This window comes from Chionomys nivalis, chromosome 4 (assembly GCF_950005125.1).
Source record: "Chionomys nivalis chromosome 4, mChiNiv1.1, whole genome shotgun sequence".
Classification (NCBI taxonomy): Eukaryota; Metazoa; Chordata; class Mammalia; order Rodentia; family Cricetidae; genus Chionomys; species Chionomys nivalis.
The window spans coordinates 62,424,638-62,442,695 of NC_080089.1; the positions used below are offsets into that span (position 1 = coordinate 62,424,638).

Consider the following 18,058-nt stretch of genomic DNA (forward strand, 5'->3'; position numbering starts at 1 on the left):
GGTCTTCTGTGTCCAACACTGGATTCTGAACCATGAGATGAGACCTCTCAATTGTTCTGCATTGTATCTGATCATTTATAAAACACAACCAATGAGAATGATCAAAACACCAAAGGGAAATTCCATCCCAGTAAAGCCTGAGTCCCACAGGTCAGAGGCAGTTTTTCTGAGACAGGCTAATACTAGAGCATGCCCTTGGGATCCTGGTGAAGGCTGGGTCCTGAGATCTACTGGCTAACTTCAGCCTCTGGGCTGCAGTGTGCACACTACAGTTCCTCTTAGACGGCCTTTCGGAAAAGGCAAAAGACTATGGTTTAATAAACATTGAGCATTTGATTTTGGCATTCTTCCTGCTGTGCAGGTGAGCTGGGTCTGGAGATATTTCCTTCCAAATACAATGGTATTCATGCGTTACAAAGAAAGATCATAGAAAATGTACTTGACCAAACAAAAGCGATAGGATTGTGATGGAGACTTCATCTGTGGGGTTATTTAAACATGTTCCTTTTTTTTTTTTTTTTTTAAAAAAAAGGCTTCCTTGATGGGAATGGATGGAATTGAAAAGCTTTTCTGAAAGCCCCAGTGAGTGCCCAGGTTATCTGGGAGTGCAATTCCAGCGAGCCAGGTGTCTTTCTAATGCAAGTTGTACGACTATTTCTTAGCATGGAGTTCTAATGGGGCTGCACCTGGCTCACTGAGGGAAAAAAAATCCATTCTAAATACAGCAATAAAGAGTAAACACATAAAATTATACAACATACACCCCCCACCACATCACCTCTACCCCACATGCATATATTGTTTATTAGAATGGGGTGGGTTTTTCTTCTTTAAGAAAGAAAATACAACATATATATCCAATGACTATAAGTGAATTTTAAAACATCCCCCTTGGATGTCACACATGCACATCCCATGGCTGCCATCACCCTGCGCTGTTATGGAGTCCGTGTGCAGAGAACAGGGCTCCAGCTTAAGCAGGGCTCCCACCCAGGGAACAGTTCCCACCTACACATTCTAGAAGACTTGGGCTAAACTGGTCTTGGGTAGGGCTGACAAACTGTGTTTTTAACAAGCACTTCAGGTATGTCTTACACACATGATGTGTGAGAAGCTCTAGAATAATGCAGACTTGTTTCGAAAGTCACGTGGGTATCAACATAAGGAATTCAGAGTCAGGCGATGTGCACACACACTGGGTGGGGGTTTGTGTTCTTTCAAGACCTCCATTTTTCCCAATGGGATGTATTTGTACAGACGTATCAATGACAGCAAACAGCAACATACCTCCATGAAAGAGATTCCTAAGCTCCACACGTCAGAGTGGATTCCATACTGCTCTCCTGAAATTCTTTCTGGCTGTAAGAAAGCAGGAGGGAACTTGTGAGCTGTTGAAAGTTACCCCTGGCAGCACACACTGAATGTAAGTTCAACATGGGGAACCCCCATCATTTGCATGGCATTTACACACAGCAAAACAATTTCACATGTTTGCATATATGCATTCTAGAGGCAACAGAGAATCCTGCACGCAGTTCCTATGGAAAAACCATTACCATTGTTTCACCGATCAAGAAATTGAAGGCTCCAAGAAACCAGTTAATGGGGCAGAAACCAAGGTAGCAAATGAGCTAGGACTTGACCCTATGTCCATCTCCCTCCAAACCCAATGATCTTAACTGGGGATGCACAAACTGTGTAAAGTTGTATGTGGTTTATTTGAATTTGGGTCAAAGGGTCTTGAAGACTATGGCTTAAGTTTTATTTTTAACTTTTTATCTGAAATATTTCAACTGTACATAAGGGTGAGAGCCTGAGGCTGGTGCAGAAAGCAGCTATAGTCCATCACTTCCTGTATAGTCCGTCACTTCCTGTATAGTCTGTCACTTCCTGTATAGTCCGCCACTTCCTGTATAGTTCGTCACCTCCTGCCACTGCTTCATTCCATGCAGCAGAGTCTTCTGACAGAATCAAGGGGCCACATGGGACTCTACCGCCCCCTCCGGGCTGTGCAGCAGCTGCCTGGTTCTGAAAGCTCTGCCATGCATACTCTGTTCCCCTGGGTTAGCAGTATCCTGAGTCAGTGCCTCCTGGTCCGCCCTTCCAGGATCTGGCCTCCCACACATCACTTACAGAAATGTTTGCAGTGATTAAATAAATGGACAACTAAATTCAAAATATGAGGTCCCACAAAACTGCAATAGTCGTCAAGTCTTCAGAGCTAATCATGGCAGGGCTGAGATCCTAACTCACACCCCATCTTCCAGCATGACAGGTACTAGGAGGTATTTCTGTGGAACTGGCCACCCAGTTAAGGAATAACAGCATGACTGCCATTGCTATCATCAACAATGCCAGCTAGTCTAGCCAAATTGGTGAGCTCCAAATTCAGTGAGACGCTATTTTAACAAAAAGCAGGTAGAGACAACCAACATTGCTCTTTGGTCTACACACACACACACACACACACACACACACACACACACACACCTGTGCACACACCTCCATACATACAGAATACTGTGCATTACTTTCACTTTTAGCTACCACACTGCACTACAATTATCCCTCTTCCTGTCTACTTCCCTCACAGGGAGGCCTTCAAACCCCATGGCCACTACTGGCACATGACAGCATGAAGCTAGTGGGGGCTGCTAAGGGATGTTCATCACACATGTGGTTCTAAGCATGAACTTCACCCTTCATATATATTACAGCTATCATGTCCATCAAAAACTTAGAATGAGGGCAAACGAGGTGATTCCATAGGTAAAACTGCTTGCCTCCAAGCCTGATGACTCAAGTTCAAGTCCCAGAACCAACATGGTGGAAGGAAAGAATCTACTCCCAGAAACAGTCCCCTGACCTCACCTCCACATATGCTGTGGCATGGATGTGTACACATTCTCTCTCTCTCTCTCTCTCTCTCTCTCTCTCTCTCTCTCTCTCTCTCTCTCCCTCTCTCTCTCACACACACACACACACATACACACACACTCTCTCTCTCTCAAAGATACATACACATTCATAGATACACATTCTCACATATAATCAGACACTTTCACACATATATACAGACATACACATGGATACACACACTCACAGACACACATTCTCTTGCACACACAATTTAAACAACAAAGAACTCATGATGATGCTCATTCTAAAACCCTCTAGCCTTGTTGAAGAATACAATCAAATGCGGTCTCCCCCATCCTTTTTCCTCTTCCTCTCTCTGACTTTTCTTTTTTTTTCCTTTTTTTTTAAAAAAAATATTTATTTATTATGTATACAATATTCTGTCTGTATGTAGGCCAGAAGAGGGCACCAGACCTCATTACAGATGGTTGTGAGCCACCATGTGGTTGCCGGGAATTGAACTCAGGACCTTTGGAAGAGCAGGCAATGCTCTTAACCACTGAGCCATCTCTCCAGCCCTCTCTCTGACTTTTCTATCCTCAAGCTGTGCATCTCTCTAGAATACAGAGAAAATAAACAGAGAAGTGGCACTCCCACACAAAACATCTGGGTGGGCTGGACGGTGAAATTAAACACATTTGCTTCAGTTGTCAACTGAGCTACCAAAACAAATACAAACCGAGAACTGAAAATAAAACACAGAAAACTGAACTAAAAGAGGAAAAAAATATATAAAGAGTGAAGTCATTCACAAATATCAGGTGGCAATAAGAGATGTCCTTAAGACAAGGTTCTGGCTGCCTCCAAATGGAGAAATTATTACAGCATGCAGCAAAACAAGATTCCTGGTGGAGGAGAAGCAAAAGTAGGCAGCAAGCTCTGAGGCCCAATCTACAACGCACAAGACAGACTCAGGCCTCTGTGACCGACTTGGGCTCGAGATGAGCCTCGGAACCTCACGAATGTAGAGTTAGGATATGATGGCCTGAGGGTGCAGCCACAGTGGCATGCCCTGTCCTCTCCCCTCAAGTACGATATGAAAGAAGATAAAGCCTACCATCAGGTACTGTTTTGCTGACAAGAGTGCTACAGTCAAAGGCCGGCTGCTGTTACTGCCTCACCTGACAGCTGTCAACAGTGCAGCAAGCTATATAAAAAGGACAGTACAGCTCTTGTCTCAAGTACCTCTGTGTGACTAGGCCAAGAGTACATAAAACCAAACAAACAAACAAATCCTGCCAGTTTCTGACTATGCCCCCAGAGCTGAAGCTACAGAGGTTCTTCAAGGCAGCACTGTTAAACTGGCATACTCCACTCCCTGCAGCTTCTGCCTGTGACTGGGCGTTTAGCCAGGAGCCATATTTAGTTAACGGATTCCAGGACTGTTTATGGCACAACACTTCTGGGTGTGACTGGCAGGAGCATGAAGACATCAAGGTACATATTTTATCTCTTCTGAATAGGGAATTGCTCTTTAGTCGGGTTGCTCAGAAAAATATCAAACTCAGTGCACAAACCCAGGCTAGCATGCTGTCTACACATGTACTGTGGTGACGAGCTTCCTTTGAGGTAGGCAAGGCCACACACCACCACAGCAAAATGGTCAGGCAGGATCAGGCAGCAGGACTGCAGACAGAACTTTCAGTTCACTAATAATCCCTGCTGTGTCCAACACACTACCAGGTCCAATAAGGCCTTTAAGAAAGACGCAGTTTGTTTTATGTGCATGTATGTGCATGTATGTGTATGTACATGTGTGTGTATGTGCAGGTGCCCATGGAGGCCAGATGTTCTGGAACTGGAGGTGCAGGTGGCTTTGAGCTACCTGATGTGGGAGTTGCCAACCAAACCTGTGGCCTCTGCAAGAGCAGTGATGCTATAACCACTGAGCCATCTCCCGTGTGTGTGTGTGTGTCTGGGGACTGTGCACATCCATTGTCCTCTTTGAAACGTGTGTCCTAAGTCTGTGTGCATCTGCTGTACTCCCCACCATTCCCTCGGGATCTTCTTCATGCTGCCTTGACTATTGTCTTTTCTTTGTCCACCTTGGAGGCTGACCATCACAAAGACTCTGGTATTCGCTGAGCACTGCCATGTGGCATTTCTCTGTTGAGGACATTGCATTTTACCCTCTCACAAAGCTGTGGCACATATACATTGTATACAGAGGACGGCACTGGGTGTCCTCCTCCAGTGTTCTCTAGCTTACTCCACTGACAAAGTAGTTTTTGTCCCCAACTTGTAGCTCGTGTGTGCTCGTGTGTGCCCCAGCCCCAGAAACCTTCCTGTCTCTACCTCCCAGTGCTGGGGTTACGAGCATAAGTGAAAGCAGCCCAGCTTGTACGTGAGAGCTTAGATCCAAACTCTGGTCTTCGTACTTGTGCTTAAGTGTTCCCACTTGCTGAGCCTTCCCCCGAGTCTCCACTGGCACAGTACTCTAGCCCACGTTCCTCTCTAAAGACCAGCAGCATGAAGATCAAGCAGGTTTGTAAGTACCTTCTGTATACCCCATTACAACTATACACTTATAGCCATCTTAATTTCTATTCATATGCTTGGTACAACCAGACTCAATTACGCCACTTTCAGTGGTGCCATATATGAGGGCGTCTTTCCAATTTCACCTGTGCCTCCTCTGGATTCACAGCATAGAGCGTCTTCAGTGGAGACCAGTTCATGTAGCTGAAGGTACTTGACATGTGTTCTGCTGGCATATACTAGGGGCTGGAAAAACGTCTTTTTTTTTTTTTTCCCTGTGAAAAGCCAGCCTGGAAACAGTTTTCACTTAGAGGGATGTATGCAACTGCACAACTCAGATGAGCTCAGCTGCTACCATGGTGCTACTGACGTCACATCCAGCCCTAAACTAACACCCTCACCACTTCCAGTAAAACTGTACTCACAGAACAGACCTGGGCTGGGCATAGGGGTGCATGCTTTAACCCCAGCACCTAGGATGCAGAGGCAGGCAGATCTCTGAGTTCAAGACCAGTCAGAGCTTCACAGAGAGACTTTATCTTGACAACAAACAAAAACTTTAAAATAATAAACATTATAAATAAATAGTAAAAACAAATAAATCAAGAAAGAAAGAAAGAACAAGTAAACAAACAAAACAGAGGCCCAGGAGCTATAGTTTAGTAACATTCAGCACGGAATCCCACATGATAGTCAAAACTACAGACCATAAGAGCTAAAACAGGACATAGCAGGGGTTTATATGAAGCTGAAGAGACCAGGCCTTCTCCCAAGGGACCAGCAACAGGGACAGCAGTTGGGTCAATGTATCCACTTGCATAAGGAAGGTCCTTTTCACGCTCCCCCATCCCAGGCTCTGGCAGGCACCTGGCCAACCAGCGCCTAGGAAAGGAAGCAGAGCTGCAGCTCTTCCCTTCCTCTCTCGCTTTCATCGGTTCCTCCCTGGGCATCTCAGCTTTCTGCAGCTTGAACTACAAAGCTGATGACTAGAATTCATTCACCCAAGAAACAAAGCAATTTCAGCTTTGCCGGTCTGAGCTAACGTTTCATAATTTTAATCCTCACACTTTCAATTAACATATGGACGCATCACATTCATCCATAAACAAAAAGGGAAAAAAGTAATTTCTTTAATGTACACCTGGGAAAGACAACTGTAATCTGGATTTGTAGCTCAGATGTGATGCAATTTAATTATCAGAGCAATTTAAAGCTACCAAGAACAGGATGGGCAGTGGTGAAGTTGTTTCATGGATTGCGTCTTTTCCTTCCGAGTCAAGCTTTCCAGTGGCAGCGGCTGACATTCAGAGGGCTTTGCTACCTAGAAGAGGGACTTAGCAGCTTCTTTCACCCTGGGAGAGTCACAGAGGACACTAACTTTTAAAAAGCAGACACGATAACTTTCATAACTGATCTACTTTTTCCACATTTAATTAGAGAAAAAGCAAAATGTGAATTTTCTTTAAAATATGAAAACCGAAATAAACTATTTCGACCATCTGAAAGAAAATTAAATGCTTTGTATTGTTCTGAGAATAACAAGCTGTAGACCCAGGTTCTGCTCCATCAAGGATCCTATAAAAATGATAACACATGGACAAAAAATACTGAAAATAAGGTCCACGGTTCTGGACTGGCAAAATGCTTCTGCAGGTAAAGGCACCAGCTTCCGAGCCTGACATCCTGAGCTGGATCCTCAGGACCCTCATGGTAGATGGAGATACCCACATCTGTACGACACTCCCAATAAGTAAATAAAAATATAATACATTAAAAAATATTAATGGTATATACTCATACTAAAATCTTTTAAGTGTGTGATATCAACAAAGCTCCTTAACCTGAGAGGGACTGCTTACATAAATCTGGAACCATAACAGTAAAAATCAATTCTAAACATTGAAATAAAAACCAGACTCTAGAGGGAACGGTAGGAAGTGGGGAGGGGTGAAAAAAACAAACAAAAAGACTCTGAAATGAGACCAGAAAAGCATTCTCCTTGGCTCCCCCCACTCTCACCAACTCTTGAAGGGATTAAGAAAACCAACAAACTCAAGACTTTTATAGCCACAAATAAATTCTCTTGTTTCAAATGGTAAGAAAAAGAAATGAAACAACTTATCTTCTGATATCTGCATGAATTTAACAATTAAGAAGAAACACAGAGCTATACACTGTAGAGAAAACTAAGTGCAGAACACTGGGAGATCCGTAGGTAAAGACTGCTGGTGAGGCGAGGGCCTAGCCTCAGAACAAACAACCAAGGTTACTGACTCATGCCTTGGTATATATTACGGTTTACTAGGATTAATTAAATGAGTGGTGTGGAGAAGTAGCCAATATGCTGTCAAGTGCAATTTTTCTGTAGGATTAAACTTCCAAACTCAGCAATTTCACACTTGAACCACCCAGTTAAGTCAAGGAAGTCAGATAAGTTGATAGCCCAACCACAAAGCCTCGCATGCTCTCAAAAGGCCTGGAAACTGGCGAGGGTCTGGATTGACTTTGTAATTTAGGATTTACTAGTCGGAAGCAGTGGAATTAATTTAAGGATTATACATTTCCATGTACATAAAGATAAAGACATTGGCTTTAAACGTTCTTTTTGCATAAGTTTACTTACTGCCATATAAGCATTTGTTCCAACATACGTCTTGGCTATAGAATTCACCAGCTATGAGACAAAACGGTCTGTTAGAACAATATAAAGATAATGTGAAAATAAAACGGGCGATTATTCCCCATTTAACCTACAATCAGCACTCCTATAAATCAACTAAAAATTATGTAAAAGGGAACAAATTCATCCACAAAGGCATTAAAAATGATTAAATCTCTCTTTTCTTTTGGATGTGATTTCCAATTTAAACAAGCACAGCATTACGGTTTATAGCAGATAACCTTAAACAATTCACTTAAGCGTGATGCTCAGCGCTTTAGTGCCCCAAACCCGCCTGAAATAAAAAGTCAATCTGAAGTAGAATCTGAACACCCTCATCTTTCCGTCAGATGGCTCAAGAAGTGAATGGAACCCCACGCGATGCCAGGACGCGATGAACTAAAGAGGCTGGAGGGGTAACAGACTTTGACAACTCATAATGCGAAGATGACCTTCGCTTTGGTCTTCGTGTTTGGATGGGAGGAAAGGTGGCTGCAATTCAAATCAACATTGCAGCACGCGTATGGGTCACCATCACTGGGGGGTCTCAGGGGAGGCCCAAAATGGAAATTAATTAAAATTGGTGCTGCACATTGTAATGGCCCTCCACCATTGTTGCTCCCAATATTAATTTTTATCGTAGGCCAGTTGGGCTCCCCAGGCACGGCTCCCTCGCTGTCCTCCCTTTTGTCTGGCCAGAGCTCTTTCATAGCCAAGCTGCATAGCAATGAAGTTTGCTATTCGTAAGTAGTAATTACAACATCAGCAGTTTTTACTGTCATTAAACAATGAACAATCATATTCTGATGAAGGAAACTCGCTCAGAGATTAAAAATGAATAACGCGTGCCCGGTGACGAGCAGGCGCATAGCTCCTGTTTGTCTGGAAGCTCCACAGGGCAGCTGAAGAGAGAAAAGACCTACCTGCGTGCTAACGCCGAAGTCACACAGCTTGACCTGGCCGCCTGTGTTCACAAGCATGTTGGAGGGCTTGACATCTAAAAGGGGTGAGAAAAGCTGCAGTGACTAACTCCACACCCACACTGCTTGTTGTTAAAAGTACACACGCGCGCCATGTGACACTGCGGAAATGGTATGTCAGGCCCACCCAAACGCCAATCACAAATGTATAACAAAGCTTTTCTCTGGAAGCAGAAGGTCAAACGCTATTCAAATGGAAGCCCATTCAAACCTTGACTTTCATCAATATGAAATACCCCCGTCACCCTAGCCCTCTCTCTTGAAAAAAGAGCAGTTAGGTAAGAAAAAAATGCAACCTTTTACAATGTATATTCACAAAAAGAGTTTGTTTACACTGTGTGTGTATCCACTAAGTTACAGCTTCCATCTAAGAAGCAGTAAAGTCAAAGGGAAAGGGGTGAGGGGGACGAGAACAAAAACAAACCCACCCCACACATGACTGGTAACAGGTTCTAGTTGAGGAAACAATGAGAACAGGACACATGACCATTACCTGTGCTTTGGTGACAAATGCTACTTCAGATAATACTCAGAAATTGACCTGAAGATGCCTGTGCACATATGGATGCACATAAAAACCTTCCTTTCTTTATCCTTCTCCTTCCCAATGTCATTTTTGACTACTGTTACAGCTAAGAAAAGAACTGACGTAGCTTTGCCAAGGCAGTCAGTTGGTAAATAATGACACAAAGAGTCCCTGCGAGCATCACCGTGACAATAGGAAGCCTTCTCTGGAACTCGGGGGGGGGGGGTCACAAAAACCACCCAAGAAAGACAAGAGCACACCGATTTTGATGGAACAAACAGCATGTGCTTAACACTTCATCTTGAATGGTAAAAGCAGTCCAGCATAGGCAGCTAGTTATAGCCAATATCCTTGACGAGCCTAAAAGTAAGCGGCTCATAGTTTTGATAAAGTATTTAAAAAAATAATTCTGCAGATGAATTAATCTTCTTTAATCTTTTAGCCTGCAGTAGGATATCCCACCAAATTATCTTGCAAAGAGTGTATATTTAACTCAAGTTTCAAGTTCCAACTCTGAAACTGACAGCTGATAGGCCCTACTTAGAGTGCGAGAGGCAGCCGAGAGGGAATTTCTTACACACTAGCTTATTCAGTATTGCCTGACTCCATGGAAGCAGGAACCCGAATCTCGTCTACGGACTGTCTCAACCCCCAGCCCCTGGAAGATGGACAGGCAGAGATCAGTGATCGGCAAATGTTCAATGGAAGGAGGAGGTAGAAAGAACAGAAGCCATGAGCTCATAGGATGATTCTTATGTGGATGTGTCTGTTTCAGTGGGAAGGGTGTAACTGTGGAAGCTGTCTCTGTGGTCTGTCCTTCAAGTGAACTGCATTATAATGAAAGCTGAGATGAGGAAGAACTCTTTGGGTTTAAGTTGTAGAAAGGCTGCTTGTTTGTTCCTTACTGCTCAGACCCAAAATAACTAAATAGAAACTGTAGTAATTAAATCACTGCTTGGTCAATTACTTATGCGTATTGCTAGCTAGCTCTTATATCTAGAATTAGCCCATCTCCATTGTTTTATATTTTACTACAAGGCTCGTCGCCTATTACATGTCTGTCTCTGGTGGCTCCATGGCTTCTCCTTGACTCCGCCCTTCTTTCTCCCAGCATTCAATTTAGTTTCCCCTGTCTAGTTCTGTTCTACCCTATCAGGCGGAGGCAGTTTCTTTATTAACCAACAGTATTCACAGCATACAGAAGGGAATTCCACATCACCTCCCCTTCTTTTCTGTTTAAATAAAAAGGAAGGTCTTAACTTGAACATATTAAAATTACATATAACAAGACAGGTTTCAAGCAAGAATTACAGTTACAACATTTATATCTACTTTATCTTTTACCATAACTAAGGAAAACTATAACTATCAATTCTTCAACTCCATCAAAGACTCTAGAAGGATATATATTACCTAAGTAAACAATAAGCTCATTGAAAGCAACTTCCAAAACTCTAGAACTGACAGACATCTTGCTGCCTGGACAGTCACCCAAAGTCCTTCTGTACTGTTGGAGCCTACAGGCCCATAGTGTCCGGCAGACTTTTCCATGAAGCAGGCAATTTCAAAGACAGTTCTGCCTGTATTGGCAGTTTGTCACTTTTTTCCGTGCCCTGCACAATATCTGGCAGACTCTTTTATGAAGCAAGAACCCTGAAGAACAGTCTCACCTTTAAGGCAATTTCAGCAGTCATTTCTCTGTGGGTCCTGCATGCCCAGTTTACACAGCATATCATCAAGCAGTCCAGGCAAGAGCAGTTTCTTGCCCAAATGGCTAACCAACTCCATAAGGAGCCTCTTTGATGCCCATCCTCTTGAAGTAGATTGGTGCTGCCAGGAGCAGGTATGTCTCACTGTCATGAAAATTCCTAAGTTTTTAAACATTTTAAATGCCATATTTGTAGTCTTTGAAAGGTTTGAAGAATGCTTATCCATCTGAAATACATCTCTGTACATCTAGAAAACCTAACTAACATGACTACAAGCTTGACTATCATGGATGACTATCTATTAACCTGTATTTCTATTAATTATACATTGCATTTTAAATTGAGCCTCACAAACACAATACCTTAATCAAGAGGAGAAATACACACACACACACACACACACACAAATGTAAATTGACCTTAAATTTGTATCAATAAACCAAGATCCATACCAATGCAAATCTCTATAGTACACAGGTTGGCATAAGCGCTTGCCAACTAGCTCCTAACCTCTCTTTTTTTCTGATTCCCATATACTTCTTACAGCACTACCATTTTAACCCTTAAGTATGACATTGATCACACCATTTCTCTCCTTAAAGATGAGGTTAAATATATTCCTTGGCACATTTTCACTCTAGAACAGAGCTGTGGTGCACAGCTGTCTAGTCCCGACTTGCTGCAGTGCCGCCTGGGCCGGACTCTTTGTCCTAGTTTGTTTTGTCTTGCTGTGATAAACACCAAAACCACAAGCAGCTTGGAGAGGAAAGGTTCGACTTCATCCTACAGCTTACAATCCATCCTTGAGGGAAGCCAGGGCAGCAGCTCAAGCAGAAATTCGGAGGCAGGACAGAAGCAGAAACCATGGGGGAATGCTACTTATTGGCTTGCTCACCTTGGCTTACTCAGTCTATTTATATAATCCAAGATTACCTGACCAGGGGTGGCACTGCCTACAGTGGGCTGAGCCCTCCCACGTCAATCAATCAAGAATTACTGCCTACAAGACAATCTGATGGAGTCATTTTCTCCGCTGAGGCTGCCTCTTCCTAGATGACTTGAGGTTGTATCAAACTGACAAGAAACCAAACCAAACAGAAACACCAGTCAGCACACTGTGGTCCTCCAGCCTCAGCCTCCTAGGTGCTCAGATTACAGTAAGCATCGGCACACCTGGTTCCATGTTGAACTTTCAAGCGAGCCTTAGCAGCCAGTAGGACATGGCATAGCTAGCCAGAGAGGCCCAAGTCACCCCTTGCTGAACTGAAGTTCATCTTAAATTCTACTTACCCTGGCTTTATTTTGCAAATCAGATGCTTATTATATCAGCTTAGACTATTTTAAATTCGGATGATCTACTGTCTTACATTTTGAACTCAGATCTAATTTGGCTACCACAAGTCCCTGCCTCCCTGCTGCACTAACCTCTCAGGCCACCATGACTTCCCTTGAGTTTCTACAGCATTGGCTGAAGCTTGCTTGGAACTGGGCATGTCACCCCCCACTAGCTGTTTACTGTGCTAGTGCCATCACCGCAAGAGATAAATTCACAGGCTTGGGAGACGCCTCACACATCTCCATACCTGTCCTCTTTGCACACACACTGTGATTCCTTTCACAAAGTCAATGGATTCAGGTGGAGACAAAACTGTGTTTTTGTCTTTTTGAACATGTACACACTTGTGATGGGACTTTGGATTTGGTTTGTAACATTTTAGCTTCTAGGTCTGCAGGGAGATAATAGATACTTTGTTAGAATTGAAAAACTATAAGAATTAGCTGAGAAAGTGGGTAAAACATTGCTTTTTAAACTGTCAATGTTATAACTCAAAGTGGAAAATAATTTCCAAAGCACAGTAAGTAGAATTTATAAAAACAACTTAATGTTAAGAAAACCTTCTTGCCAGACCAGTGTCTACATCCCTCCAGGGGCTACTGAGCCAATCGGTTCCTTCTACAATTGGTGTTCAATACAACAAAGCAATTCTTTAAGGCCAGCGTTGCCCATCCTCTGTCCAAAACTACTGAGCGCTTCCCAAGTCAACCAGAAACACAAGGTCCTCCCTTTAGTCTCCAGGGCTGAGTATGAGCTGATGCCTCTTCTGTACCTCCTGCCCCCCCCCCCCCCCGGCTCATCTGCCAGCCACGCTCCTGTTCAGTGGCTCCTAAGCCTAGAATGCTCTGCCCCCTCACTCATGCATGGCTAACTCCTTCATTATTCTTAAATTCCTGCTTAAATGTTACTGTGTAATGCAGGCTCACAAGCCAAGCTCCTTTCCCTTTCCCCTGGTTTAATTCCCTCTTTAAGGTTTAGCATTAGTGACGTCCTGTATCTTTACACAGATATCGGCACTTCCTGTTCCACTGCTCGGGAAGGAAAGCTCCACGAATGTACACTTTTCATTCCATGTCTGGAGTGGTGTTTGGTTGACATGGGAAGCACCTGTGGAAGCTATGGTGAACGAATGATGGCCTGCTCAGCTGGAAGACACAAGCATTTGGCCCAAGGCAGTGCATCTTTGACTCAATAGAACCTTGTTTTAGAATGGGTACATTCCTAAAAGAGAGTCTTCATTGGAAGACAAGTCTGCAGTTATTTAAAAATGCTCACACAACAAATGCTTACTGCTACTCCACCATGTAAAGACACGTGAGAAACATGAGTCAGCCCCTTCCCCCACCTCCCCGGCGTCTGAAGGATCCCCACAGCTATCCAAGAGCTGCTGCTACTTCCCAAAAGACTGCTCAGAAGACAAAGCACAGCCGTGCCATCCCTGCCATTCCCCTTCTGGACAAACAGGATGATTCTTATAAAGACAGTGAGTCATGTAACTAAATGGCTCCCAAACCTGGCAGTGCTGTTAAAACTTGATGCTTTCTGGGTTCTATCTCAGACGGACTAAATCAGAAACTAGTTCACTAGAGTCTGGACTCAAGCCAGCACCAGCACAGAAAAGACCAAAGGAACCCACTTTTCTTTGCTTATGAGTGAAACATCTGCAAAGTTAAGAATATATCAAGAATTGTTTTATTTCGCATTCATCTTTGGAGTCCCATGATTCATTTTTTAAAAACCAGTTTCACTGTAACCATTTTGCAGGTTCTTTGAGAGTCAGACAAATGTATCTACCAGGTGACCATAAATGAGACGGGATACATTTCCATCACCCCTCGAGGTCGACAGTGTTCTGCTGCAGCCCACGCTGCCCTGACCTTCAGCCTTGGGCAACCACTGAGTGACTCTTGTCATGACCAGTGTGCCAGTCCTCACACGTTATAAGTTCCCAAATGTGGTGTCAGATTTGCTTGAAGAAGCCGGATGACTGGTGTTCGGGCACACATCTGTCATTATACTCACAGACTCTTTGTTACTCCTAAAAATATATTTTTCATTTTAATTCCTTGAGAATTTTATACATAAATACAATGTATCTTGATCATATCCATCCCTCTCTACTCCCCTCCACCTCTCCCTAGACTCCCCTAAGATGTGCCCCTCCCAACCTCATGTCTTTTTTTCTTTAAACATTGAATCCTATTCATGCTGTCTGTATTGCATGGCTGCAGGGCCATCCACTGAAGCCTGGAGCATGGGCAAGCTACTAGGGCCATTCCACTGAAGAAAACTGGTCCCCCGATTGCCAGTAGCTCCTCAGCTGAAGGTGGGGCCTTGTGAGCCCTTCTATCCGTGCTGGGATGTTGACTGATCTTGACAGGCAACCACTGTTGAGTGGTGCTCATGGGTGCAGTGCTGTGCACGGTGTGCGAGCGTCTGTGTGCATGCGTGTAAACTTTCTGGAGCTGTGTCTTTCCTTTTACCATGTGGTCCCAGTGATCAAACTCAGATCGTAAGGCTTGGCAGCAAGTGTTTTTATCCTCTGAGCCATTTCACTGCGCCCTCATTTAAGAATTTCCTTTTAGCCCCCTTACCCATTGTTTTGGCCTTACATCACAAGCCAACTCAAACCTTTCAGCTGTTCTCAACCTTCCTAGGGCTGTAACTGTTTAACACAGTTCCTCATGCTGTGGTGACCCCAATAAAATCATTTTCGTTGCTACTTCATAACTAATTTTGTTATTGTTATGAAATGTAATAAAAATACCTGATATGCGGGATGGTGTTAGATGACCTCCGTGAAACGGTCATTTGATACTCCCAAAAGGGGGTCTCAACCCACATGTCGCGAGCCACTGCTTTAAAGCTATAAGGGATACAGCTGATAGCTGCATTACATTACATTAGGGCTTCAGTTGTTAAACTAAATTTGGATTCAAGTGACAGAATTTGAAAGTGGACCCCTTTAAATGTTGGTCAAGAAGAGGTCCCTCGATTTTAGTTCTCCTTTATGCTGTGGATAATATCCACCTTATGGCTGAGCTACCAACAAGTCTAGTATATAGTCACTGCCCTTACTACATTAAGTTTTCATATCAAACATGGAAATTCTACAACCTCCCAGGAAGAGCTCCAGAAATACTGAGATCACTTTTCTGTTTTTGAAAAATCTATAGACATCTGACTGTGTATAAAGATTACTTTAGAGGAGACAGCTATATCCACGTTTATTTTAATGTCAAGTTATGGGAAACAGAAGCAACAGAAGGCTCTCAGCTTTTCCTTCAGTTCACCAAGACAAATCCTGGCTTGCTTTCGGTAAGCAGAGCACAGAAAAGACGAGTCGCTAAACTGACTGATTATAAAACAGGAACATCAGGGCAGATGTAAGTCATTTTGGTTTAATCAGGTCATTAATTATTAGGGTTTATCAATTAGTTTTATTGAAGGCAGGGGAGCTTAAATGAATGGTAGGGCATTGATTTTAACTGAGGCATCTTCTCAAAGAAAATATAATCGAGGAGAGAGAAGCCTGGAATTATGGGTTTGTTTCATACCTCTGAAGAAGGTGATGCTTGTGTTAGTACCATGTATAATCTTTAGTAAGAAAAAAATCTAAGTCCACACCCCTTTAGCATTAAGCATGAAATGCCGTTTGCTTGTGTTCCCTGCTTCAAAGTCTGGTTCTTAAGAAGTCGCTATCGTGCTGGCAAAGTGAGATAAAGGTGAACGCACAGTGGCTCATTTGAATGCCCAGCATTCTAGATCACTTGTTATGGGTGGGCTTTTATAGGAAACAGTGCAGATCCTGTGGTCAGATCCTCTTAGGGGAAGCAGAGACCACCCTGAACTCTCACTGGCAACTTTCTGAGAGCAGGAAGATCAGCTATCAGCCCGATTGTGCTGATACTTGATTGTATCTGGATATATCCTCAGGTTTCATCTCCCCATAGTGACAGAACTGCTGTGGGACTTTCAGGGAGACTGCACTGAGCACTGCCTGCCATAGAGCGAAGTGCTCAACGCATAATGCAGAGTCTGTGAGCCGATGTTCCCAACACTCGGAGCCACTATACACATCGTGAGCTTCTGGCGAGGAGCTGGCCACGACAACTCCCACTCCAGGCAGCTGCCGTCCCACGGGACCACAGGAGTCACAATTATCCAGGCACACCATGTGTCTCTTGTCTGTTTCCCTAGGCCCTCAGTGTGACTTCCCAGTGAGCTGGACGTTTTCATGATGACATCATAAATGTGATCTGCGGGAACGCCACACAGACTGTGGGTGGCTCTCAGCACTTCTGACCAATAATGGGAAGTGCTCTCCAAACCAGGAAGAATGTAAGAGTTCACAAATGGTGTCTTGGATCATGTTGAGGACCACACCAGGCTCTGCCCCTCCACCAACACAGATGTCTATAAATGAATAAAAACTAACGTGTCTTTAAAAATTAAACATAAGCCATAAGGTTAATAAGTCAGGTAGTCTCAACTATTCAAAAACCCGAGGTAGGAGGATGGCGAGAGCCTAGGAATTTAAATCCAGCCTGGGTAATTGTGAGGTCCTGTATCAAATAAATGACCATAAAACTTCATGGTCACAATGCTACCCTGTGTTTAGCAAAGCATGAAACCTCAGGTAGTAACACTGACTGCATACTGTAACAGCGATGGTAAAATGACAAGTTCTTAAACTCCGAGACTGTCTGAATAGCTGTGATTACAGATATCTAAAATCAGATACTAATTCCACTCTCTGGTGTCTGTTCAATAACAAGAAACAGAATCTTACAAAGCCATATGAATGCTGCACAGGACAACACACGCCTATAATCTTAGCACTTGGGAGGCTATGGCAGGAGTTCTGTCTCAAGTTTGCTGCCAGCCTGAGTTACATAACGAGTACTGGGCCAGCCAGGGCTACGTGCTAAGAACCTACCTTAAAAATAAAAATGACAACATAAATAAATGAAAAAATAAAGACGTGTACACAAACAGCAGTGGCATTATTCCTAACAGTCCCAAACCATGTATAGTCACAAATGTCTCTCCGTCCACTGGTGAATGGACAGATAAACTATGTTACACATATATAATAATATTCTAGTATTCTGCAATAAAAAGGGATGGATGGTTGACAAATGCTCCAGCACAGATCAACCTGAGGAAATGTGAGCAAGGTCCAGCAGTTCATATCATATGTTCTACTTACGTACGGGAGAGGCGAATCTATACAGTCTGAAAATACACTAGTGTTCCCTAGAGAGTGGGACAGGGCCTGGGATGGAGGGGGACAAGGACTGGAGAGACAAGCAGAGCTGTGGCAGGAACCAACTGTGAATGGCTATGGAGACTTTTTTTCCCCCTAGGGTGATGGGATATTCCAGAACTAGATTAAAGCAATAGTTACATAATAGTATAAATTTATTTAGCTAATTTTTAATCATAGCC

The 18,058-nt window shown here is 43.4% G+C and overlaps 1 protein-coding gene across 3 annotated transcripts in view; it reads right to left on the bottom strand.

Annotated features, from left to right (window-relative positions):
• Window positions 1-18,058, bottom strand: part of Map2k5 (mitogen-activated protein kinase kinase 5) — a 231,009-nt gene that overhangs the window by 96,020 nt on the left and 116,931 nt on the right. For all 3 annotated transcript variants that reach the window (XM_057767296.1, XM_057767295.1, XM_057767297.1), the window contains 3 exons: window positions 8,980-9,053; window positions 8,021-8,071; window positions 1,288-1,359 (listed from right to left, as the gene is read on the bottom strand). In XM_057767296.1, the coding sequence (XP_057623279.1) occupies window positions 1,288-1,359; window positions 8,021-8,071; window positions 8,980-9,053 (197 nt within the window). The remainder of the gene's footprint in view (window positions 1-1,287; window positions 1,360-8,020; window positions 8,072-8,979; window positions 9,054-18,058) is intronic.